Genomic DNA, 27953 nt, shown 5'->3' on the forward strand with positions numbered 1-27953 from the left:
GCGCGCTGTACTATGTATTCTGAAAAGAGGGCAGGCTTTACCGTATTAAAGAGCAACTTTACACTGTTTTGGCCGCTGACGCTTGCCGTAGTTTTGTGTGTATTTAAGTAGCATCAGCAGTAGCAGCAGAAATAAAGTCTCCTGTAGAAGCATCTCCGTGAGCTATAATGCTAAAGCTGTCCTGTCTGATGTGATGAGGGGTTGTGGTCCTAAATACACAATCTAAAGGTGTGGTGAGTAGCTGTCATTATCTCCACAGAGCAGTTAGAAAGGTGTTTCTATAAGGATGCTAAGTGTTAGCTCCCTCCAGCTTTGGACTGTCCATCAGTGTAATAATAAATAATAAACAGTGATCACACTTTAACATGCTGCCAGCTTTGTTCCATTATTTACTTTTCACACAAACCGAAAACAAAGCATGTCACGTGTAGCTTTACACTGCAATAATAGCATTAGTGCTTGTGACAAATGAACAGAGAAGAAGATATAGTTACTCTACATGTTATAAAAGTGTTGGGATTATTATATGTTCAGCTATAGAAGTGATTGGACGGAACACTTGCTTTGTTGTTTGGCATTATTTCCTGTTATTTCAACTTTAAACAGTTTATATGGTCACTTTGACTGTTTTCTATAAGGAAAGAGGTCAGGGTTATTATGACAAATATTTATATACAGACAGGGGCGTAGCACCACATTTTGGGCCCTGGGTACAAAGTAAACCATATTGTTGGGCTGCTACTGTAAGTTATATACACTTTTTTTTTAAATCTATATATACCTGGGAACTACACTTGTATTCTTTCATTATTATATAAACTTTGTTTTTTTTTCTTCACAATAACTCAGCGGTTCATAACCTTTTTTGGGTCGTGACCCCATTTTAGTACAGTTATTTGAAGTTTATTGTGTGTGATGTGATTTTGAAAAATAATAATAACTCAAAACATTTTTAAAAGTAGAATTTTAATACGTTTTTACCTTTTTTTTTTTTTTTTTTTTTTAACAAATTACAAGACATTTTCGTTGACCCCATATTAATTCCAGGCGACCCCACATGGGATTCTGACCCCAAGGTTGAATAACAATGCAGTGACCTAATGACTCCATATCTATTGCTTGTATTTTATAAAGCTGTTCTACTACAGTATATTTTAATGGTTGATTGAATATTGTAGCCTTTAACCCCCCCCCAAACCCAACGCCCATGGATACAGGCACCCAATAAATACTGCCGTCTACACAGAGACTAATGCATGTATCGATGTGTTAGTTATTTTTAAGAAAAATACTTTTATTTTAATGGTGAAGTCTATATTAAACGTTATTTAGAGGTAACATAATTCTAAGCAGATTATTCACCATTTCACCCTAGCGCTGTCTGTTGTAAAGACTGTTGAAGTTAAAACTCTCTTATTTGGCATCATCAGCACAGATTTGTTTTTCCTTTCTCTTCCCTTGTTCTGATTCTGCAGAAATTTAGTTCTGTTTGTTGTTTTGGGTAAAATGAAAACCAAAAGTATAAAACACTGTCTTATCTCTCGGCAGCGTTCCAGACAGCTTACTGCAGCGCTTTTCAACCTTTGGGTCGTGAGTCGTGACCCCATTTGGGGTCGCCTGGAATGTCAAGTAATTGATTAAAAAACAGTACTGATTTAAAATCTTTTTTTTTTGTTTTTTTAATCATTAAATTACTATTATTGTAAAACAAAAAAATAAATGAAAACACAACACACAGTCTTAAGAAACTGTGTGGATGTAAAAAGTTCAAGTACCGTAAATTATCTTTGATTTGGTTTATTTATTTTTAAAGTCTCTATTACCTTCAAGTTTAATTTAAATATGGTGCAGTTTGATTGATTAAATACATTTAAAACAACAACAACACAGTTCAAAACTGAAACTGCTGCATTAAATTCTGTAGGTCCTTTGAAATTATTATACAAATCAATGTCGTGACTATTTTCGCCATACGAGAAATCCTAACAAATGGTTTAAACACACACACACACACACACACACACACACATATGTGTGTGTGTGTGTGTGTGTTTTCAGTGGGTAGAAGCTTATAAATAAATAAGCAAATCTGTTAGAATTTAGATTAAATGTAGCTATGATGAACAAATTCTCTTCAAAATAAATTTTCATGTATTTATTTGTTTTTTATTTATTTTCTTGAAAGCGACCCACTTTTGGGTCACGACCAACTAGTTGAGAACTTTTAACATAGAAGACAGAATTGTTATCACTGGTTGGCTTTGTGTATTTGCTTTACAACATAAATGCACAAAACATGAGCACACTAACAAAAAATAAAATAAAATATATATTTAAAAAAAAAGTGACTGCTGTAAACAAAATACAGCGATTTTTATTTATTTTTAATTCCGACAATTGACTATACATTGTGGTATTTGTTAAAGGCTCCAGGCTGTCATTTTAAACCACCCGCTGCCTCGTGGTTACTCGGTGGTGACGGGTTCAGGTCCGGGTCTTAGCCGGTGCAACAGGTCTGTTTACCGGCTTTCTACGGTTCTAAGGTGGCTCTCAGCCTCCACGTTCCCTGGACTATTTTAACCCGCTGTATCTGCGACATTTCTCCGTAACCTGTTTGGATTCAATTGGGGGGGAAAAAAAAAAAGTTATTTTTTTTGTAGCGCTTTGGAGGCGGAAGTAAGAAAATGCATCGTTTTCACGTCGCATTTTTCGTATATTTAACATGTTTTTACACAATAACTCTACAGATAATTCACAGCTGAATTGTGCTTTGTAACACCGTGGTTTCTAGCCTTGTAAATGTTAATGTTTCTCCATAAGTTTACACGGTTTGAGGCTAATGTGTTGCGTTTAAAGACCCTTTTATCGTTTATGACAACGAGGTTTATTTAACTCTATTTTTTTTTTTGTTTGTTTGTTTTTTGGTGGAAAGCAGCAGGTTTGTAATACTTTAAAACAATATTATCACTGAAATATGAGATAAAAGTTAGATATGAAGTGTCAGGATGTGGAAACCTAAAACTTTAGATGACCCACATTACACTCAGTTTGTTTGTGGTTAAATTCTGGGTATTTTACTATAATGTCAATAGTCTAATTTTTAGAATTGTGTATTTTGTTGTTTTATGCAGTACTTTTGTTTGTTTATCAATGTGTGTTTAGGATAAACTCTAAACTAAGTACTGTATTTTCATGTATATTTTGTGCCTGGCTGTATTTTTCTCTTATTCTGTCAAATGTTCAAACTCATGAAGTAAAAAAAAAAACAAAATACATTATTATAGGGCTGGGCAATTTTGCCTAAAAAAGAAGAAAAGAAAAATTTGAATTTCGATTAAATTTTCAATAAATATTTTTTTTCAATGCACTTAAAAATGACTGCAGACATCAGCTATATTGTCAAAAGTTCAAACTTTATTGCTGTGATTGTCAAGAGTTAAAATACATAGAACAATCCCAAATTAAAAAGTAAATGAGGCTCTGTCATTCAACAATTTCAAGCTTTAACTCAGGTTTAACCAAAAGTGCAACAGCAACTTCACAGTAGCGTAAGTTTTCTGATTAAGAAATCAGATAATTACATATTTTTATAACATTACCATTAAAAAAAATAATAAACTCTTCCCTTAGCATCTCAGCATAGTGTGAATTATGAAAAAATTAAACATGTCTGCGTCACACACACGTTTAATGTAAAAAAAAAAAAAAAAAAAAACTCAAATTTGCAAAATAAAAATTGTTTTTATCTACAAATTTGATAAATATTTTTTTTTGCCCAGACCTACATTATTAAACAAATGCATTGAATGAAACAACATGCATTTATTTCACCTAAACGCATCTTTTTAGCTATGTATATTACACGTTTTTGAACTTTTTCTTTAGTTTATGATTAAGAGTTAGTATTACAAAATAGTAGTGAGGGATGTCCCGATACAACTTTTTCACTTCCAATACTATTCCGATATTGATCCGATACGATCCAGCACGAATCATACATACTTTTATTACTTATTTTGTAGTGTGGAATGTTAGAAAAGGTTTGATCAGGTGATGTTACTCAAACAGAGAACAATAGTCAACAATAGTAGGGATGAGAAAAACTGACCCATTTATTATTAACCAATTGGTTGCATACATTTTAACATTCAACATAATATTTCCAGTATTCTACAATTTAATAAAAACTTGGTCGGAGTGTGAACCACAGTCACCTATGGATAGAAGTGCTGGAGCGGAAAAGCATATATCGGTGATTTTAGATGCAGTCCGATAAAATCCGATATTAATTTTCTGGCTAATATCGGACCGATATCAATGTCGGATCGGGACACCCCTAATAGTAGTCTGTGTTTACCCCTGTCAGAAAACATGTTGATATTTAATCTTGTAATAGGTGTCAGGAAATGCTTTGCTGTGAAGGACTGAATATTTTTTTTTTTTTGCTGTGTTATTATTGACTTGTTAAGTTGTGTTTATAATAATGAGTTTATGTAAACCTAGTTATCCACTGTCACTCTTTTGTACGTAGTGTGTTGGAGCCCTCAGAGACCCCATGCTGCTCTCTGATCCACATATGGTAAGATCCTCCACTATATGTTTTTGTTTATTGAATATTCAAATTTTCTCACTTATACACATTTTGTTATCTTGCTTTTTTAAGTTTGTAAAGTCTTTTCTTTCTACACGGTCTTTCTACAAAATAGAATTCTAAATGATCTTACTGTGCATTCATAAAGCCATAGTGTCCACCTGTACTGTATATTTTTCTAAAAAATAAATTTTCTGCTTTTGCGGAAATGTTTTAAGCTACTGTAAACTACAAACACATAAATTACGGTAATATAACGACATCTCATTACACACTCGTGAGTAAAGCTGTAGGTAAATGTATGTAAAGTAAGAATACGCTTTATGGCAGGTGTTATAAATGTGTGTTTGTGTTAGTGGTTTGGTTTTTTGGTTGGTTTGCATAAACAAATTTTAAAAGCTCTTAAAGAACAGCTGCAAATATTTCTAGCTGACATCGGCGTTCACACGTTCTGATAAATGCAATAATTTCTAACAGGGCTGAGGTCAATTACATTTTAAAGTTACAATTATGTCTTTAATTACCCATTTTCAATTATGATTAAATTACAATTATTATTTTTCCCCTGAAAGTCAATTGCAATTACATTCTCAATTACTAAAGTCAAATTACAATCAATCACAAGTTTTGAGCCTTTATTAGATAACCCTATAAAACGTAACCTTCCTCTTGTGTTAGCTTTCTGTTAGCATCTCCTATGATACCCACCCATGTCTTAAATCAGCTGTAAAATACACTAAAAACAAACATCAATCATCTAATTTCTTTCCTATTTATTGGTTTTCTTGTTATTCATTCTTGTCCATGAAAATATTGGATTTAATATTTTTGATGTGGGCGTCTGAGCCTTTTTTCTGTCGTTATAACCCTAGATTTACATTTCTTTAACGGTAAAATGATTGAGGATTGACAGGTGGTGGAAAAACATGATATAAAATAAATTTTTAATAAACGTTAACTACATATTGGAAGCCATAGAACTGTGACGTGGTTTCCCAGGTTTGCATTTAATTAAATTGTAAAGGATAGTTTTTATGAAAAAATTCAATGCTAATTACAATTACAAAGTCAACTAAAATATTTGCAAGTGAGGATGCAAGTGCTGGCCTGCATTAGCTTAGCATTAGCCTAGCAATAGCATTAGCCTAGCACTAGCACTAACCTAGCATTGGCACTAACCTAGCATTAGCTGAAAAAAGTGGAAATAAATTTAAAAAGTAAAAAAAAAAAAAGTTGAAATGGGATGAAATTTACAATAAAAATGAATGAGAAAGAAAAAATGTAATCAGTTTAAAAGTTACAAATTATAAAAGTACGAGCATAAATCTGGGGAACTTACTGATTTTTTTTTTTTTTTTTTTTTTTGATAGGTTATTTGTGAAAATCGGACAAACGGTGTAGGAGGAGTTATCAATGATGGAATAAAAAATGGTTAACAGTTTTTGAAGATGCCTCAATGCATCTTAATTAATTATCTGAACTCAATTATGATTACAACAGATTAAAAACAAAGAGCTGTCACAGCGTCGGCAATATTTACATTTAAAATACAAACTCTGCCCTCTGTTATAGTGTATTTATTCAGTTAGCCATTGGTACAATTTAAATTCTTGGGTTATTTTTTTTAATTATTATTCAATGTTAAAGCTTAATTTTGCACTGTAAACTATACACATATTGTTTGTTTAAAAGTAGTGCAATAAAAACAGATTTTTTTTCCCTAATATGATAAATAATTGTGATTATAGTCATAATTACAATATTGATCATAATAATTGTGATTATCATTTTTAGCTATAATTGTGCAGCCCTATGTCAGACTGACTCATTGGGTATTACCAGCAGACACACACGTGTATTTCCTTTTAACACATGAGTGAGTTTTATTGTTTCTCTGCCTCTCCAGGATGTCCAGGGTTATAAACTGGTGCGCTGGCGGGTGTGGTTGTGTCGTCTGGTTACCGTGCTGACCCTGGGTCTCCCCCCGGTCCTGTTCCACTGGTGCCCACGCCTTGGTGTGCTTGTTCGCTGCAGGGCGTGTCCTCAGGCTTTGGCAGATATCCTGGTGCTCAGAGTGAGAGATGAAATCAGTATTTAACTTCTTTGTTAGCCAAGGCTGTACATTGAGTCATTAGCATGGGTCTAAATTAATTACTTTGCTTGATTTGTGACTTAAGTAAAACCCAGAATGAATTTAACCCTCCTGTCAGGGTTGGGGTTAATTACATTTTTTAGTTACTATTATGTTTTCAATTACCCATGTTCAAATACAATTTCAGTGACCAGAATTTTTCCAATTACAATTCAGTTACAATTATTTTTTATCCTCAGAAAATCAATTACAATTACATTCTCAGTTACTAAAGTTGAACTACAATTAATCACAATTACTGAGCATGAAATAAATAACATAATAAAATGTAATCTTCCTCTTGTGTTAGCTTTCTGTTAGCATCTCTAATGATAACGAGTCCTAAATCAGCTGTAAAATACACTAAAAACAAATATCTATCATCTAATTTATTTCCTATCTATTGATTAACTTTTTTTGTGTCGTATACCCCTAGACTTCAGTTTTTTTAAATGGTTAAATGTGGGAAAGGATGACATGAAACATATTTTAATTATTGTTAATAACCTATGTATAGAACTGCAACATGGTTCACCCACTTTTGCGTTAAATTCTAATTGGCAATTTTTATAACATTTTCATGCTAATTACAATAACCAAGCCAATGATCTAAACTCAATTACAATTTAATTACAATTACTACAGCAACATATTTTAAAATTACAAATATAATTACGCCATAATTGTAATTCATTGTCAATTATGCAATTACAATTATAAATGACCCCAACCCTGCCTCCTATTATCGTTGGAGTCAATTTGACCCCATTCAATGTTTATCTATCAATCAAAATAATAATGTTTGACTTGTTTTTTTTGCATCATGTTTTCAAAATATTCTCATCAGTAAATTTGAGAAGATTTGGATGAAAACTATTCAAGATAAGTTAATTCTAGTTATGATATTTTTATACTGCATTTTATTTCACTAGATTTGTATTTAAGAAAGTAAAAATATAGAATATAGTTGTTTACGATTGTGTGTGGTATTATAATTGGAGAAAGAATACCAATTAAAACATATTTTTAATCAGTATTTTATGTAATTATCACTTACTAGACATTTCAGGCGAACCCATTTGAATTCTAAGCGATCCCAAGGTTAAAAAACACTGCATTAGAGGCTATATTTTTTAGTGTTTGCCGATATGTTCACTTAGATTCCTTTTTCTATTCTTCTTAGGACAGTTTTGGTCAGCAACATGTGGTACACATCCTCACAGAGGAAATGGAAGAAGGAAGGTGAGGTTCACTTTTCTTTCTTCCACTGCATAAACCTTCATTGCTAATGCAAAAAGTTGTTTTGTTAGTTTTCTTTATTAAATAAAGAATGTTGCCAAACCGATGCTAATAAAAATTTTCTATTTCATAGTCATGATTTGATGGGACCGCAGGAAGATGCTGATTCAAGAGATACAGTTCAGTTGTACAAAGAGGAGGTGAGGAAGACTTCAAGCGTGGAGAGAGCTTCTTCAGGTTTCTAGAGGGTTTCATTGTTCTCAGACATGAATGTGACTCTTATTGTCCGACAGAAAACGCTGCTGCGCTACTACCTGTTTGAAGGATTGCGTTACATCTGGCTGCACAAGAAAGGAGCCTTCTGTCCTGTTAGGTACTGAAACCAGCTGGATATTATGTACTGAGGCCTATGTTTTCTTCATGTGTGAATACTCAATGGATTATTAATGGTTCTTTTCTTTTGTATCTAGTGTCCTCAGTGAGGACTGGACCTGCAAAGACCTACATAACTTTAAAAAGGGCCTAAGTCCCTTGGAGCAGAGCTTTAGGTAGGAACTAGGGATGCACCAAAATGAAAATTCTTGGCCGAAAACCAAAACACTGAAAGAAATTATAATGCAAATTACAAGTCCCATTGCATCCATGGCTCTGAATGTGTACCTATTAACCACTAACCTCACTAAAATTAAAACATTACAATTGTACGAATTAATATTAATGCTTTAAAGAATAAAACGATTAACAATATGAGAATAATTATTTATTTTTTGAAGCATTAATATTAATTCATGCAATTTCAGTGTTTTAATTTTAGTGGTATCTTTTGATACAAAAACACATTAATTGGACTTTTTAACGATTTTATATCTTCGGGCATAAACTATGGGCAGTCGCCATTTTGCACAGGATATGACTCACGTTTGTCGATTCCTGTTAGCTGTTGCTAGGCAACAGTGTTCCATTGGTCTACAGTTCCTGAACAAGTGGAAAGCCAATAGTTGCTATAACAACAAGAGGAAAACTTCACAAAAACATTTATTTTGCTTCAGTCAGTTATATAGACGTTGGCTCAATAATATTGGTACGGGAAACAGGATACACACTTAAACGTTTCCGTTTGGATGAAAATCGATGGTATGCGAGGACCGCTTCAACCCGAGCTGCTATGAGAGGAATCTGTGGGCTAAGCTAATTGGCTAAGCTAATGGGCCCGAAACCAAAGTTACGTCTGAAATCAGACGCGGTCGCGTCAGAGTGTCTTCACAGAGTCTCATTGCAGCTTGTAAACGTACTTGTTCAGAACACTACTGCTTACATGGCACTAACCACACCCCCACGAGATCGTTCCGTCTTACTTCCTTGTGGCTAAATGTTGCTGTTACCTTTTCTATACGACACTGTCGGTGCTTCTTGGCGCTGATCCTCCTCCATTAACTGTGTTTGCCACGTCATCGCACCATCCTGTTTCAGTCGGCTTGTTTTGTTGAGGAAAGTGTTAAAATTTTCAGCTGTAAATGGCCCAAAAGTGCATTTTCGACCAAAAATGTTTGGTGGCCAGAATTTTGAAGTACCCCTGATTGCATTCCGCGGTTTGGGGAGGAGCTCAATGCTCCTCAACGTCGGCATGGTATTGGCTTTCAGGCCATAGTTCGGGGCGGAGCTCAATGCGGCACGCTATTGTGCTGTGTGATTCGTATACAGTTAAAAATAATCCATCTCAAAATAAATAAATCGTGCCATATTAATAATTTTATGTTACATAATTCTATCGGCATACAAAATAGATATGGGTTAGGGTTAGAGTATGTCTGAACATGATTGGTTTATTGAACATTGAGCGCCGCCCCGAACTGCAGGCTGCAGTCAGGGGCTTCTCAGAATTTCGGTGCATCACTAGTGAGAACGGTTTCAATAAAAAATAATTAAACCAAACCTTTATTCCAAATTGTCTCTGCTGACTAATTGGTAACATCCATTCTTTAAGGAGGCAGCTGTATGGGACCAACCTGATTGACGTGCCTGTGAAGTCTTACATGAAGTTGTTGGTTGAAGAGGTAAGACGTTGATGGAAATCTTTGTTTGTACTGGTTTGAAGCTTTTAAGTGTTTTATATATCTATACTTCGGTAGTAAATCTACCATTTTTGTCTCTTTATTTTCGTCTTCAGGTCCTCAACCCATTTTATGTGTTCCAAGTGTTCAGTGTCATCCTGTGGATGTGCGACAATTATTACCTTTATGCCTCAATTATAGTTGTTATTTCATTCATATCCATCGGCGTCTCACTTTATGAGACCCGGAAGGTGAGCTTATTTGTGGTTGTTTATTTTCAATCATTATTGAAAATGTATCTAATGTTATGCTTCTTTATAGCAAAGCATCACACTTAGCAACATGGCAAGGTTGGTCACGAGGGTCACAATTCGCAGAAACTCAGGAGGTGAGGAAGCTATTATGTTGCTAATTGTTTTTATTTTAATATGTTAAGGTTTCATTTGTTCAGGCAACTTTTTTTTTGAGGAAATTTGCTTTGAAATTTACTTTGATCTCCTGGCATGTTTCGGCTGCATGTTTCCAACCGTCAGTCTTCCTCTGAGGCATCTGCTGACTGAACACATGAAATCGATCAGTTAATGCTTTGATGCTTTCCTTATGGAAGAACTCGTAAAGATACATTAAAGCAATCCGCAGACACCTCTGAGGAAGACTGACAGTTGGCAGTCGAAACATGTCAGGAGATCTAAGTAAATTACAAAGTAAATTTCCTGAAAAAAAAAAAGTTGTCAGAATAAAATGTTTTCAACCTTGGGGTTGAGACGCCATGTGGGGTCGCCTGAAGTTTAAATGGAGTCGCCTAAAATGTCAGTAATTGATAAAAATAAAAAGAATAACTAATTTGGAATGTATTTTTGAATTAGTACTTTTTTTACAAATTAAAACACACAATCTTAAACAACTGTATTGTATATTTTCACTCTGCATAATAAAAATCTAGTTATTAATAAAATGCTGTATAAAAGTATCTGTGGCCACTCTGTAAGACAGTATAACAAATATATAAATAAAATATATAAAAACCTACTTCTAGTCCAACCTGACCTAGCATTGTGTTTTGTTTTACTTTATATTCTTTACTTGATTACATGCTCTTATACTTATTTACTTTATTTATTTTACTACTGTGAAGCACTTTGTGACTATTGTCTCTGAGAAGTGCTATACAAATAAATTTTACTTACAAACTTAATCAAAAACAAATTCTAGAGAAAATAAAGTCTTAGCTAGAAATTCTTGATGTCAAAATGGGGTCAGGATCCAAATAAGGTTAGGAACCACTGCCTTAACATTATTTAAAAAAAGAAGACAACATTAACTTGCGAGAAGTGGTTTTATTTATTTTTAGCTCTCGAAGGGATTTTTGTTTTTATGTTTTCTTATTAAATTTAGTGTGGTTGCTGATGTTTTGTCTGTTTTGTGTGTTTTCCCAGCTGAGGATTGTGTGAGTTCAGATGAACTGGTTCCTGGTGATTGTTTACTTATCCCTCAGGAAGGTCTTCTGCTGCCCTGTGACGCCGTCCTGCTCACTGGGGAATGTCTGGTCAATGAGAGCATGTTAACAGGTAAACCAGTCACTGATCTCAGTGACGCACATGGCCACAGCCTAACCTGAAGGAAAGGAAACTCTATAGATTAATTATTGGGTCCTCTTAGTGTTTTAAGACGTTACAGATTTACATTGACTGTAATTTTTTTCCTTTAGAATTTGTCCCAAAATCTCTTAAAAAACGTAATGTCACCAGCAAAGAAAGATGTTGGTGCATAAATGACTTGAACCACATCTTAAAATACAGAGAAACTTAAGCAGAACCTTGGCATTATGACATAAATTCCCTAAAGACTCAGCAAATGGGACCAATTTGGACATAGAAATGCAAAAACTGTTCCAGTTATTATGATTTATCAATACAATGGAGCTTTTTGGTGCTTTTTAATCACTTTTCTTTTCCAAACTGCTATTACTAAGTGCCAATTGTCACTTCATCAGGTAAAGACATATTTCTCAGAAGTTTAGGTCAACTTTTGTAATCAACCAATGAGGGCAACTGTATTTAAACACCAAGCACCACACGCAGTTTCTATGTAACTCTAGCTGTGTTTGAAATCACATACTTAAGTACAATACAGACTCATTTAGTTCATACTGTCTACTATATACTATTAGTACGATAAGGATGGTGACCGTTCCCACTGAAGTATACTTTCAAGTTTGCCAAGATGCGTTTGGAACCTATAAGGACAAAAACCTGAAGCACACGAAGGCTAAATATCTCCATTAATTCTCCACCATTGAAATTTCTGAAAACATTCTAAGTGAGAAAGTGACCAAGTAGAATATCAACATGTGCTCATTTGATCCATAAAACTCACGGAAACACATTTAATGCCGACTTTTTGGAGACCCGCCATTATGCTACTGACTACACTTCCGGTTAACTTGTAAACAAGAGCCCTATTTACAAAAGGGTTAAAAAAAATAAAATAATGGAAGACAAGAAGAGATGCTTTTATTTTGAAAAGGGAATGTTTGACTTTCAACTTGAAGTCGGTCCCTGGACAATTTTACGTTCCGCTCGCAATGCATCATGGGGCAGTTGAGTATGACTAGTGTGTCCACTGCACTGTACATAGTTAGAAAATGTCCCAGTATAGTATACATCCTGGCATTTGTCACCTACTCAATTTTTCCATACTATCTAATGTGAACGCACTACATATTCATTTTGACATCATACTTAGTATGAGTAGTGCGTTAGTATGACATTTTGAACACAGCCTCAATCTCTGTGTATAATTTTGCAGAATTAAAAGTCACACAAATGAATTAAATCTAGAATATTTAAATATTAAACACAATGAGGGGATTTGTTCTACAATACAAGGCAAAGTAGTATTTTGATTTAATGCATATTTGGTTTTTCAAGCAGTTATCACAACTACAGCCTTTTTTTCCTCTGTGCTGCACCAAAATCATACATCGAGATGTCTCAGTATATATTGACTCGTTTTTACTTTTTTAAATACTACTTGTTACTAGTACTAACACTACTTTGTGTCCAGGCGAAAGTGTCCCAGTTCTCAAAACCACCTTGCCAGTTGGGGAGAAGAAGTATTGCCCAGAGACTGAGCGAAGACACACACTTTTCTGTGGTACTCAGCTCATCCAGGCCAAAGGAGGGGGTGAGGACGGCTGTGGAGCTGTTGCTGTGGTCACAAGTACAGGTGAGGATAAAGCTGTACATCTGTGTAGAGGTTGAAATAGACAGTGGTATTTAATAAGGGCGTAAGAAAAAAACATAGCGCGATATTTCACAGTGCAATTATTGTATTGATCCAAAAAATGTCAAAATCGATTTTTTAAATCATGTTTTTTAATGAAATATCATCTTGTTTAGTATATATATATCATTTTGTGACATGGAAATTATGTATTGTATCATCAGATTGTATTTCCTTCTAATATTTTTTTATACATACCATGTAATTATATTAAACCTTATTTTCACATTAACAAATACTAGCTAAAGTTAGGTGTTGTGTGTTTGTTCACTTGAGTCACTAGTTTGTTTTCTTACCTACAGGGTTTTTCACCGCCAAAGGTCACTTGATCAGCTCTATTTTGTACCCTCAACCAATCAATTTTCGCTTCTATAAAGATGCATTCAAGTTCCTTTTTATCCTGGGATTTTTTGGTAAGTACAAGGCTCACCCAAGGCCATGATTCATTTAGTTTGAAGGACGTACTAAAGAAGCAAATATGAAATGCTTATTTTATTTTATTTTTTTTTTCAGCATTTATTGGCTCCATTTATATTTTCGTGGTCCTCTACAAAGCCAAAGTAAGACAAACTGAAATGTGAGGGCTGAGTTATTCCAGTTTATCTTAGCTAACCTCATTAACCATCACGTTTGTGTCAATGTTGAACTCAGGTGAGCTTGAAAACGCTGATCATTAGAAGCCTGGATATTGTGACGATTGCCGTGCCTCCCGCTCTCCCGGCTGCCATCACTACAGGAACCATCTACGCCCAGAACCGCCTGAAGAGGAAGGAGATCTTTTGTATCAGCCCCCCACGCATCAACGTTGGTGGCAAAGTGTCGCTGTTTTGTTTTGACAAGGTCAGAATTCCCTACAGCAGCAGCTGTTTATCTCTTCTCATGTTATGTTGCATTCCTACAGTTGTCATGATAGGGGTGTAACGATTAGGTTTAGCAACAATTTGATTAAATTCATGATTTGCTGTTGCTGCTTTGATTAAAGGACGACATAAATTAATTTAGAACAATGCGAATCGATTCAGTGACTTTTTAGCAAAAATAATAATTGATCTAATGAATGAATTGTTACATCGTTACTTAATAATAGAAACTATAGCATTGGGAATAACTAGTTAATAAATACTGTAGCTCAAAGGAAGAACTCATGTGGTTTTGGAGTTGATTGAGTTCTGTACAGTTTTGTTTTCTTTCAGACTGGAACTCTGACAGAGGAGGGTTTGGATGTGTGGGGAGTGATGCAGGGCGGACCTGCTGGGTTTTCAGACCTGGTTCCTGACCCCAGCAGACTACCTCCAGGTCCCCTGCTCTCAGGCCTGGCGTGCTGTCACAGTGTCACACTGCTGAGAGGCCACGCCCTCGGAGATCCTCTGGAGCTCAAAATGATCGACTCCACTGGTTGGGTGAGACACAAGGATTCAACGATTATTTTTACAGCATTTCATATTTGTTCTGTGGCTTAACATTTAACTTCTATTAGGTTCCTTTACCTGGTTTACTATGCATTCTGATATATTTTGATCAGTAATAACATCATAATAAATATCAAAGGTGTGTGTGTGTGTGTATATATATATATATATATATATATATATATATATTTTGTTTTCTTTTTAATTTTGTTTTGTTTTGTTCTCATTTTTTTCCCCATTTAAGATAAGTAATTTTTTTTTTTTTTTTTTTTTTAGACGCTCCAGGAGCCGGACGGAGACAGTCGTACATTGGATGAAGAATTTGGCATTTCTAAAGTTCTGGCTGTTATGAGACCTCCTTCACATTGCCATCACTCACAAGGAGCTGTGAGTTGCACCTTCTGAGCTAAAAAATCATGGGATGGCAGCTTCATGAGTGTCAAACTTTAAAACCAGCCAATGATTTCCTTTTGTTTTTGTTTTGTAGCAGATATGAAACTCACAGCAAGCAGGACATATATTTATTATCTCGTAAATATGGTTTACTTGTTAGTTAATTCTCTGTAATCTACTAGCTAATGAATTACACCTGTAAGTGCTAAACTTAGGGTGTACCAGGGTTGGGGTCAATTGCATTTTTCAGTTACAATTACGTTCAATTACCCATGTTTAATTACAAATAAATTAGATTTACCTGCATTTTTTCCAATTACAATTCAATTCCAGTTATTTTTTATCTTCAGTAAGTCAGTTACAGTTACGTTCTCAATTACTAAAGTTCAATTACAATTAATCACAATTACTGACTCTGAGATAAATAACCTAATAAAAGTTTACCATCCTCTTGTGTTAGCTTTCTGTTAGCATCTCTTATAATAACGGGTCCTAAATCAGCTGTAAAATACACTAAAAACAAATCTATCATTTAATGTCTTTCTTATCTATTGGTTACTTTGTTAGGCTTCCTAATCAATGAAAATCTAGGTTTTAATATTTTTGGTGTGGGCGTCTGAGCCTTTTTTATGTCGGTATTCCCCTCAATTTAGTTTTTTTAAATTGGTAAAATGTGGAAAAAGCTTAATATTAACATATTTTAATAATTGTCAACTACATACTGTATGTATAGAATTTTCATGGCATTTACAATTACAAAGTCAATTATCTGAACTCAATTACAATTTAATTGTGATTATGACAGCAACAGATTTTTAAAATTATAATTATGCCATAATTGTAATTAATCAATTACGAAATTACAATTATAATTGACCCTGTGGTGTACATAGAAAAATTGCACCAATTTCTCTCACAATGTTGTGATGATTTATTATTAGTTATTTGGAAGTTTTTCTTGTCCGGTTCCTATGCTCAAATTCTGGAACTGAATGACTTGGTTCCTGAACAAATGCAGCTGCCATTAATAATAGCTAGAGTAGACTATCATTACTGTGTCAAAGCAGTTGCAGCTCTTTAAAGGGAAGCATGTCTGTAGACTGTATATTTTTATGTTTTCTTCTGATGATGATTCTATCTGATCTTTTATTTTCTCTGGTTTTGATGCCAGTCTTCCAGTGAGGCAGTGGCCATCCTCCAGAGGTTTCCCTTCTCTTCAGCCCTGCAGAGGATGAGTGTGGTGACGGTGTCCTGTGGGGGGCGCGCTGCCTTTGCATTCATCAAAGGAGCCCCAGAGACAGTGGCTGGCCTCTGTCGACCTGAAACAGGTGTGGTCAGAAAAATATGAATTCTATAAAAATGATTTACTCTAGATCTTGATAATTAATAATTAATTACAATTTAGGCATAATAATTATTGTCATTTTTAAAATCTGTTGCCGTTGTAATCGTAAGTAAATTGTAATCGAGTTTGGATAATTGACTTTGTGATTGTAACTGCCATGAAAATTCTATAAAAACATTTCAATTATGATTTAACGCAACACTCTTCTACACATATGTAGTTAATTGTTATTATATTAAGCTTTTTCCACATTTTACCAATTTAAAGAAATACATGTGTATACTGACACAAAAAAGGCTCAGATGCCCACACCAAAAATATTAAAACCTATATCGTCATTGATTAGGAAGCCTAACAAGGTAACCAATAGATAGGAAAGAAATTAGATTTTTGTTTTTAGTGTATTTTCCAGCTGATTTAGAACCCGTTATCATACGAGATGCTAACACAAGAGCATGGGTAACCTTTATTAGGTTATTTATTTCAGGCTCAGTAATTGTGATTAACTGTAATTGAACTTTATTAATTAATAACATAATTGTAAAAATACATTGATTAAGAAAATAACTGGAATTGAATTGTAATTGGAAAAAATGCTGGGAACTGTAATCATAATTACAAACATCGGTACTTGTTACTGAAAAATGTAATTGACCCCAACCCTGATCAGTGTTTATAGCACATAATTAGTCCATTGCACATGGTAAAGTTACACTGCTGAAGCATCAGAAGAGAAAAAGTTAGTTTTGGTTTTCTATAGTTTTTATTGTTTACATTTTCTACTATGTAACATGTGACTGATGCCATTTGTTCCCAGTGCCACCACAGTTCTCCAGTCAGCTGCGTCACTTCTCCAGTGAAGGCCTCAGGGTGCTTGCAGTTGCCTATAAACCCTTGGATGTAAACTCTGGCTTGAAGACCATTGAAAGGTAAAAAATGTGTGTGTGAATTCTTTCCCATTGAGCAGGGGTGTCAAACAAGCGGCCTGCGGTTAACAACCGGCCGGGCCAGGGGGTCCAATCTGGCATGCCAGGTGCATAATTTGCCAGATTTGAGAAAGTAATAAAATTACTTGAGAGAAGTGGGTTGTTAACCTTTTTTGCCTGGTTAAATAAATAAAGTAGAGGTCTGTCAGTTTTAATGTAAACAAAGCAAGGCATATTATCGTTTAAATTGCTATGTTAAGTTTTAGGGTTTCTTTTAACAATGCGTGGTTAATAAAACAAAGATGTAAATTTAGAGTTCTACTTACATATATATATATATATCATTATTTTACAGGTCTGGCCCATTTAAGATGAGGTAAAATGAGTGTGACACTCCTGCTATAGAGTCTTTGACGTGGACGAGCATTAATTGAGTGTGTTTGTCTGTCCTCAGGGAGGAAGTAGAAGAAGACATGCAGTTCCTGGGTTTGCTGATGATGAAGAATCTGGTAAAGCAAGAGAGTCCAAAGGTCATGGATATCCTGAGAGTGGCAAGCATTCGCAGCGTTATGGTCACTGGTGAGGGACGCTGATGTCTTTACACTGGGATGATGCAGCTAGCAGTTTTTGCTTTGAATTTCCTGTTTTTTATCCATCCAGCCGCCCTGCTGTCTGTGCTCAGGCTGCAAAAGCCATCAAACGCTGTGTAAATAAGGAATCGATTCTGAAAATAACAGATTTTTGTTAGATTGTCACCAAAAAAATCAATGTATATTATAATTTTATATTTTTTCCCACTACTAATATCGATCCCATAATGAACTGTGCAATTATACACAGAAACTCCATGTTGTTACTAATTACGAAAGTGCAGTGATGAGCTTTAATACCGCTAACAACTCTCATTGAGCTCACTTCCAGTGCACACTGTCAGGGTTGGGGTCATTAACATTTTTGAATTACAATTACATCTCTGATTATCCATGTTCAATTACAGCTTGATTACGCTGACCAGTATTTTTTTCCCAATTTCAATTTAAATTATAATTTTTCCCCTCAAAGTCAATTATGTTCTCAGTTACAAAAGTTAAATTACAATTACTGATTATTTAATAAATAAGCCCATAAAATGTATCCTTCCTCTTGTGTTAGCTTTCAGTTAGCATCTCTTATGGTAACAGGCCAGTTTTGTCCCATGTCTTAAATCAGCCGTCATCCAATTTGTTTCTTGATTATGTTGTTTGGCTTCATAACCAATGAAAATATTGGTATTAATATTTTTGGTGTGGGTGTCTCAGCATTTTTTCTGTCAGTATAGCCTTCGATTTCAATAAAAAAAAATTAAATGGTAAGAGAACTGACAATTAGTGGGAAAAGTTTATGACACGTATTTTAATAATTAAGTACGTATGCGTAAGACATAAACTGTAACATGGTTCCCCTGTTTTGCTTTAAATTGAATTTCTATAAAAACGGTCATTTACAATTTAAAAAGTCAATTATCTGAATTATCAATTATAATTGACCCCAACCCTGCGTGACATCGTTTATTCCAATGTCACGTGACAATAAGTTTTTCTTTTTGTTTCTCCATAGGTGACAACATCCTAACTGCTGTTAATGTAGCAAAAAGCTGCAGGATGCTGGGAGCTGAGGAGAAGGTGATCTTTGTCATTGCAACGCCTCACACTGCAGAGTCCAGGCCCACGCTGAGGTTCAGCCTGGAGGATGGAGGGGGCTCTGCTGAGGTCATCACTGAGGTTGGCCTCACATGGATAACACACATCAGTCTGATTGTAGTCAATTCACCAAGCTGTTTAAAATAACTGCATACAAACATAGAAACTAGGGGTGTGCATTGCCATGAATCTGACGATACGATTCACGATTTGCTTTGTATGATGGGATATATCCCAATACTAATCAATAAGATATATTGTGAGATCTATAATTACAAATTTCACCTTTACAAGTAAAAAATGGTGTGAAATTCAATTTATTTCATTTTTTAACTTTTTTTTTTGCTTACAAGAACAAGTAACTGGTAAATAACTGTAATTCAAGTACAAATATCAAAAACAAGCGGTGTGTTTATCAAACTGTCAAATTAAATGTTTAAAAAAAAGTTTCACTTTTGCTTCTTCAACACATTCTGATTTTTTTAAGTTCTTAAATTCTGGGGGGGCAAAGTAACCACCTATATTTTTAAAAGTGCCCAGTATGTTTTATGAAAATAAAGTGAACTTCTAAGCTAAAATACATATAGGAGTGAGGTAGTTTAACAAGGTCTTATGTCTCTTGTGTCAAACTCCAGGCCCGGGGGCCAAATCTGGCCCTTCAAAGCATCCAATTATGCTCACAGGAGACAGTAGAAAAGAGAAAACATTAATTATTGTAGAAATAACCAAATAATTCAGTTGTAAATATCTCAAATTCAAAATTTTAGTAGTAGTAAAATTGTAGTCATTTTTAATTGCAAATTGTGGAAAGAACTCTTTCCATAAATCTTGAAATTTCTCACAAACAATTCCACAAAATTCCTCTAAATTGGTTACAAAAAGAAATTGTGATGTAATATCCTGCAGGGACTGATATTGAAAACTAGGGCACAATTATGTTAAAAATGCCCTAAAATCTGTGTCCTACTTGAAATTAAACAATCGATATTTTGCCCCTGAACTAAAATGAGTTTGACACCCCTGTCTGACGTGGTTCACTGACACCTAGTGATCAGGCGTTTATGTGCTATGCATATGTTACAGCAATTAAATGTGTTTTTTCCTTAACAAACATGATTTAAATAATTGATATGGACATTTTTTGGGGGTCGATTTCGATAATTTCTTGGTGAAATATTGCGATACATCGCCAAATCTATTTTTTTTCCACACCCTCAATATAAACTCTGATGAATTCATTCCTATCATTAGCTTTAGGCATCAGTGAAAGTAATAATGTTTCTCTCCTCTCAGCACCAGTACCAGGGGGCTTCTGGCTATCACTTGGCCATCAGTGGAAAGTCCTTTGCTGCCCTCTGTGACCACTTCCCTGAGGACGTCCCAAAGGTAAAATGAGCAGCGTAGTCTCACCTATGATGATTCACAGCTAAAGTAAACAGTGTTGGTGTCATTCCAGGTTTTGATGCGAGCCACAGTTTTTGCCCGAATGACCCCAGAACAGAAAACCCAGCTCGTGAAGGAGCTGCAGAACATGAAGTGAGTTCAAGCTTTGAGTAGGAAAAGGAATCCATCAAATCCTAGGAAGGAAATGAGAAAAACGTTGTGTGTTTGCTCTGTGATGGACTGACTGCTTACAAGTTCAGTGTGAATTTTTACTTTTATCTTAATTATGCTGGGATTGGTTCCAACACCTTAAACAGGAAATGTACCACTTATCAAAAGCACAAGCATGCAGGGAATCTTCTCAAAATACACCACAAATTTGCACTTAAAAGACTTTCAATCAAAATTGCATGCATGTAGGGACGGATACCTTTCACATTTCTACCGATACTTGGTGCCTGTGTATCATTATTGGTACTCAACGGCGACAATTTTCTGTAATTTTATGTGGTAATAAATGGTAAATAATAAAATCTCAAAATGTTCCAGTTTATCATGTTTGATTCTCATAATAACAAACTTTGGTAACACTTTAGTTTAGGGAACATCTATTAACCATTAATTAGTTGCTTATTAGCATTAGTAACATATTAACTCTTAATTTGTAATTATTAAGTACTTAGTAATGCCTTATTATACTCTTTGTGGCTATCTCGCAGTCCAAAGAGGGTTAGGGTTAGAGTTTGGGTTAACCTTAATCCTAACCCTAGCATGTTAAGATTGTAAGTCATATACAACAACTTCCTTACTTAATACCAATAAGTAATACTTCTGATGTTATTGAGGGAAAACTTAGTTAATGGCTTACTGGTTGTATATTAAGGCCATGCAGAATAAGGCATTAATAAGTACTTAATAATGATTATTTAAGAGTCAATATGTTAGAAATATGCATGCTAATAACCAACTAATTAATGGTTAATAGGCGTTCCCTAAACTAAAGTGTTACCCAAACTTCAACCAAAATATCAAACCAAAATCCAGCTGTTTATATCGTAGCAACATTTGTTTCACAAATGAATTCATCGTGAAAACCGTTATTTACAACTATGCAGTGTTTTTGCTGCTCTATGTAATAAGGCTCTATATTGAGTATTTTACTTGCATTTGTTCACATAGATAAAAATTTCATTTTCAATTTAATTTATTCAGGAAATTTGATCTCCTGACTTGTTTCAACTGCAAACTGTCAGTCTTCCTCAGAGGTGTCTGCTGATCACTTTGATGTATTCCTACAAGTTATTTCATAAGGAAAACATCTACTGATGAGGAGTTATTTCTGGGTGTGGCCAATCTGAGAGTTCTCTCAGGCCGGCCACGCCCCCAAAGAAGCCATCGAGATTAGGAAGCGTAGCTTTAGCATTACTAGATGCCTCTGAGGAAGACTGACAGCAGTCGAAACATGTCAGGAAAAAAAAGTTGTCTGAATAAATGAAACCTCAACATATTTAAAAAAAAAAATAAGGCAAAATGAACTTGCTGGAAATAGTATTGTATTCTCTTAATCTAATAAGTATTAATGACTGTAACTCTGCTGTGCGTAGCTACCGCGTAGGCATGTGTGGAGACGGGGCCAATGACTGTGGGGCCCTGAGAGCAGCCGATGTCGGCATTTCTCTGTCTGAAGCCGAGGCTTCTGTCGCCTCCCCTTTTACCTCCAAGACACAGAACATCAGCTGTGTGCCGCTGCTCATCAGGTGAGGAAACAGCAGCAGGTGGAATAGGAATATACAGTATATTGATGTTAAACATGGACCAATAGCTGAAGCTCATGTGTGATGTTTGTTTGTGCAGAGAGGGCCGATGTTCTCTGGTCACTTCCTCCAGCCTGTTTAGATACATGGCTCTGTACAGTGTGGTCCAGTTTTGTTCCGTCATCATTCTCTGCACAGTAAGTAAACCTTCGCTTTATCAATCCCAATATCTGACTGTGATATTCTACAACTTTTTTAATAAAAAAAATAATTCCATTTATCTTAAATCAGACAGATGCCTGGTTCTTTTAAGGCAGGGGGTTTTCAACCACGGTGCCGCGGCACACTTGTGTCCGTGAGAGATTGTCAGGTGTGCCATGGGAAATTATTCAATTTCACCTAATTGTTCAAAAAAACATTTTTGAAAACAAACTAATTATTGTCTGCAAATATGTCATTGTGCTACTGTGAGCCCCTCCCCTTCTCAAAGCGCAAAGATAATAACAATAGTATATTTATATATTCTACATTATAAAAAAAATACATCATTTAAAACAGAATAAAGTTCAATTGTAGTTCTAATCATATTTAATGCTTTTTTTTAATTTTTTTTTTAACTTACTTTTATCCCTCCCATGATGTGTATCAAGTAGGGGTGTGTAATGCCTGGCATCTGACGATATGATTTGTATCCCGATACGATTTGTATCCCGATACGATTTGTATCCCGATACGATGCGATATATCCCAATATTAAAATATATGGCGATTATTGCAATTGTAATATAAGACTGAAGAAACAACTAATCTATAAATGTGTACACCTTCATGAGAACATTATGTATGAAATATATTTTATTGGCATATTTTACACTCAAAACATTGTCTTTAACATGCCGTGTGCCAACAACTTCAAATAAAAAATAAAATACAATCTGCCTGCGGCTTTTAAACCAACTTTGACTTTTGTGCAACATGACTTTAGTGCAACTTAACTGAGGTTTATGCCTAGAACAACAAATAAATGCAGAAAGTTAGTACTTTCTTTTTAGATTTTTTGAAAAAACACAAGCTGGTCAACATGCCCTGGTTTCAGTGCAGTTACAATATTTCCTGCAGTGGAAAAGACTTTCCTGGTTAAATAAAGATTTTTAAAGAAATTAAAATCGAAAACGATACCTTTTGAATTGGTCCGAGAATCGTGCAACGTAATATAGTGATATATCGCAGAATCGATTTTTTTCAACATCCCTAGTATCAAGTATGCAAAATATGAAAGGATTCAATTTTCCTGAAATTATTTCTCATAATTTTCCAAAATTGAATAAAAATTTGTCACAAAATCAATGAAATTTAAAAGAGAAAATCCTGCAGAGACTGATATCACTTATTGCTTGTATATTGTCGGCGTCTTACCTATTTTATGTATCATTTATAAGTTGAAGTGCAAACTTGGGAAAATTATTGTTTAAATAGTTGAAAGTGAATTTTTTTTTTTTACATTTTCGGTTGGTGATTTTTTTTTTTTCAATGAAAATATGTACCTTGGCTCAAAAAAAAGTAAAAAACAAAACACTGTTGTAAGGATAGTCATTGTGTGCATGTGTCCAAGTCTCCTCCCTTTATTAATGGATGCTGTGAATGTGTGTGTTTAGGTGAAAACGAGCCCAGGCGACCTGCAGTTTGTGTTGTGGGACCTGCTGCTGGTCACTCTGCTGGCCTTAGTGATGGGACTGGGGGGTCCCAGTGAGGAGCTGCAGCCTAGCAGACCCTCAGCCAGTCTGCTCACCCTGCCTGTGCTGGGCAGCCTCTTCATCCACAGCTGTGTGATCGCTGTGGGACAGATCGCTGCACTGCTGCTCACGTTCTCACAGAGCTGGTCAGTGAACAGTGAAAAAACACTGGAAGAGTTACAGTCACTGTGGTTTAGGGTAACACGTTGATCTGCTTTCATTCAGGTTTGTTCCACTAAATTCAACAGTGTTTGGAACTGAAAATCTGCCAAACATGGAGGACACCAGTGTGTTCGACTTGTCTGGTTTCCAGTACATCATCATGGCTGTAGTGGTCACCAAGGGTTACCCTCACAAGAAGCCCATCTATCACAACTGTACGTCTGCTCTCCTCTTTCATTATTATTAATAATGATGTTTTTAAGGAGCAGGACACAGATGACGGTATTCTCTGGTTTCTGCAGGGATCTTCCTCGGACTGGTCATCATCCAGTTTGCTGTGATGGTTTGGCTGGTTTTGTATCCTGGGTCTTTCTTCAGTCACTATTTGCAGCTTTACAACTTCTCTGATATGAACTTCAAATTGTTGCTCGTTGCCATGGCAATGCTGAACTTCTTCATCTGTTTCGATGTGGAGGTGAGTGAAGTTAGTCAGTCATTTTACTTTGAAGGGATCCTCCACTGTTTTTACAAATGTGGCCTAAAAACTTTGAAATGTCATTATTAGAAGATCTTTGCCTAACAAAACATACGATTTTTGCATTATATTCGTTTTATTAACTTTTAAAAATGGGACTACTGAAAAGTTTTGAAACCTGTGTTCCACCATCTTGAAATCACGTGATTGATGATGTCACATGGCCCCATTTTTACCTGTAAACATCCCATTGTTTTCTATTGGAGTGAAGCATTCAGCCTGATTTTTAGGTCTTTTTCAGTCAAAATGACAATTTGTGCTGCTATTGGTTACTCTAAGTAATCAGGAAAAGATAAAGATATTGATGTAACCCTCTTTTGTTTACCGAAAGAGGATAGTTGTGGCCCGAAAAACAATCTATGACCGCAGGGGGCGACAGTAAATCTCGGACTGTTGAAGGACTCCCACCCAAAAGGACTTCTATCCTCAGGGTTTGTGTGTCTTCAACAGTCTGTGATTTACTCGCTATCTTCAGCCACCAGAGCGTGTCAGCGCACTGTTTAAGAGGGGAATAAAGGTCCCTTAGGAGAGCTCTTCCTCTCTGCTTCATTATTCATTACCAAACCACAGAGTGGTAAAATCAACCAGAATAGACTTAGATGTGGTAGTGGGCTTTTTAAAACCTCACAGAAATGCTTCCTTAACACACCTTTTCGAGCAGCGGTGTCAAACTCAAGGTCCGCGGGCCAAATTCAGCCGCCATAGGTTTCAAATTGGTCCAGGATTTTCTTTAATGTACAAAAACATGAAATAAAGTCTATCACTATATAGTTCAGTTTTAGATAGTTCCCAAATGAAATGATTTCACCTGATAAATGTGGAAGCTTACAATGTTTCTATGCTCATTGTTTAAGGACTTCAGTGTTTTTACATTACTGTGCATAGGGCATTATCTTTTGGGGAGGTGTTTTTCTTAAAACATTTTATTATTAGTTCTAAATTCTACAGGTGTTCAAAGGTAACTTATTTAATGTATTTCCATGTACCAGTTTCATACAACTTTAAAAAATAAAACATGGAATTTGCTGGTTTAAAAACCCTGTCTTGTTATTGAAGGGACATTTGATTTACTTTTTTACTTAAGTACATTTAGTATACTCAAGGTATATGTTTAATTTTACCAAAGTCATTTTTTATTCAAGTATCTATACTTTTACTTGAGTACTGAAGACTCGTACTTTTGCCACCTCTTGGTGGGGACATATTTTGCGCGAGGGAACGCATTTGCGCACATGCGTAATGATGCGCTGCATGCATATACGCTCTGTGAGGCACGGAAGGAGATGGAAGAGAATGAGCAATCAGAAGTGAGCACTTGTAGAGCTGCAGAAGTTGTCGGGATCCTTCCGGAGCGTATTGAAAGCTGAGTGAGTAGTTATTAGCAGATGTATTGTCCATATCAGGGGTGTCAAACTCATTTTAGTTCAGGGGCCAAATACGGAGCAGTTTGATCTCAAGTGGACCACAGATTTTATGTGGGAAAATGATTAATTTCAACATTATTATGCCCTAGTTTACATTTCTACGTATACATAAAATACTAAATATGTAAGAAACCGACCATATCCAAGTAATAGTTTAAGGAAAATTAAAGGATTTTGTAAGAATTTTGACTTTTTTCATCTGTTTGACTTTAAAAATGACAATGCAATCATATAATACTGTGAAAACTGTGATCCCCTGCAAATATTGTTGAGTTTCATTTACACAATGATTCATGTTTTGTCATTTTTACTTTCTCCTGCGGGCCAAATTGGATGCTCCAAAGGGCCGGATTTGGCCCCCGGGACTTGAGTTTGACACATGCTTTACATGAAGGATGTCAAAAACACACTAGTTAACTAGTGATACAATTGTGTGATACAGGCTGAAAAGCTGACTTGCAGCAAAAGGCTTAAACTAGTGAACTAGTAGCATGCTCACTAGTTTAAGCTATTTTTGGCCCTTACTGGTAAACTAGGTGGACCCAACATGTTTACCAATGAACGAGTAGAAGTCATGATGAGCGTGTACTAACTGCGGCTTCCTATTGGCTGCTCAGTCCAAAATGAAACATGACAACCAATGAAAACCCAGGATTTAGTTCTTATCCCCTCCCTGCTTTATTTGGTTTATAGTTTGCTGTTAAAGGCACACGTGCATGTTTAGTTGTATTTGTGACTCAGATTAGTTTTTATTATTTCAGTTTGACGTTTTTCCTATTTAATATTTATCTTTTGATTGTTGATTATTTTTATTTATCTATCTTACAGAAAGTACATTATTTAAAAAGCATGTTGTTATACGATCATTTTGTACCGATGATACATTAGGGATGGGGTGAGTTGGGGGCCCCGGGATCCAAATTTGTTCAGGGGTTGAGTCCCCCCCCCCCCAAAAAAAACTCTGTAATTTCTCACCAATAGTCACATAGAAATTCCTACAAATATCAAGTTTTAAGAAAAATGATGCAAAATCAACAATTCTCTCATTTTACTACCTAATTATATACATAAATATATATTAAAATAACCTAATTTACTCATTTCCCCAATCCAGAGACTACATAGTTTACCTAACTGGTCCTCATGTATCATCTCCTCTTTTTGCTCCAGTAAATGTCCTGTTTGTGGTTTATTATCATGTTGATCTTTTCTCCTCTTCTTCTTCAGCTGCTGATAGATTGTGGTATTTTGAACTGTTTGCGGCTGCTGCGTGGGAAACGTCTGTCTAAGAAACGGTACAAACGTCTGAATCACCTGATGTCTGAATCCACTTCCTGGCCTCCTCTCAATCAGACCCTGTTCTCTACAAACCACACAGCCATAGGCTTCAGCTAACGAATGATGGACCTTCTGTGTGATTGATGAAGAAAATACTTGTTTACCTGTAAAAGAATAAAATCTATTTTTTAACAAACCCATATTGTCTGTGAGTTTTGGATGATGTTATGTATTTTTTTTTTGTTTTCTAATGCTTGTCTCACTAAAAACCAGACCAGTCACTTGGTGTGGTTTTTCATTTAGAACATTTGCCAGCCACAACTTTTACACAACTTCTAAAGACAAAATGAAAGTTCAGAATAATTCCAAATCACAGTACTAATACTAAGCTTTCTTTATAGCACTACTTCTGTGGTGAAATGTTAAACAGGAAGAGGTTTAAGTTTTAACTCCTACCCAACCCGTGATTCAAAGAAAATCACAAATGGAGAAGAAAAATCTTAGAAAATAAGTTTACCCATCCATTGAGTGAGAACATAAGTCTGCCCTGAAGAGCTCCAGACATTAGCCTGTGAGCCAGAAATGTTAAACACTAATCCAGTGTGATGCTGTATAATAACTGAAGTTTTTATAGC

The 27953-nt window shown here is 35.3% G+C and overlaps 1 protein-coding gene across 3 annotated transcripts; it reads left to right on the forward strand.

Moving 5' to 3' along the window:
* Positions 1-95: 95 nt before the first annotated feature.
* atp13a2 (ATPase cation transporting 13A2) lies at positions 96-27514 on the forward strand. 3 transcript variants are annotated; one of them, XM_028453830.1, is made up of 29 exons: positions 96-228; positions 4532-4579; positions 6498-6665; positions 7906-7964; positions 8095-8161; positions 8255-8334; positions 8432-8509; positions 9946-10015; positions 10129-10263; positions 10334-10400; positions 11449-11580; positions 13079-13240; positions 13600-13710; positions 13811-13857; positions 13949-14137; positions 14491-14697; positions 14983-15093; positions 16271-16427; positions 17262-17373; positions 17825-17949; positions 18967-19130; positions 20343-20435; positions 20506-20585; positions 22037-22189; positions 22287-22383; positions 23842-24065; positions 24145-24296; positions 24384-24556; positions 27268-27514. In XM_028453830.1, exons 2-29 carry the CDS (start codon positions 4556-4558, stop codon positions 27433-27435), a joined length of 3405 nt encoding a protein of 1134 aa, XP_028309631.1. In that variant the 5' UTR covers positions 96-228; positions 4532-4555; the 3' UTR covers positions 27436-27514. The 3 variants fall into 3 exon arrangements, with proteins under 3 accessions (XP_028309631.1, XP_028309630.1, XP_028309632.1); XM_028453829.1 differs by having other exon boundaries at positions 103-233; XM_028453831.1 differs by lacking the exon at positions 96-228 and adding an exon at positions 2447-2513.
* Positions 27515-27953: the final 439 nt, after the last annotated feature.

This window comes from Gouania willdenowi, chromosome 7 (assembly GCF_900634775.1).
Source record: "Gouania willdenowi chromosome 7, fGouWil2.1, whole genome shotgun sequence".
NCBI classification, from domain to species: Eukaryota; Metazoa; Chordata; class Actinopteri; order Blenniiformes; family Gobiesocidae; genus Gouania; species Gouania willdenowi.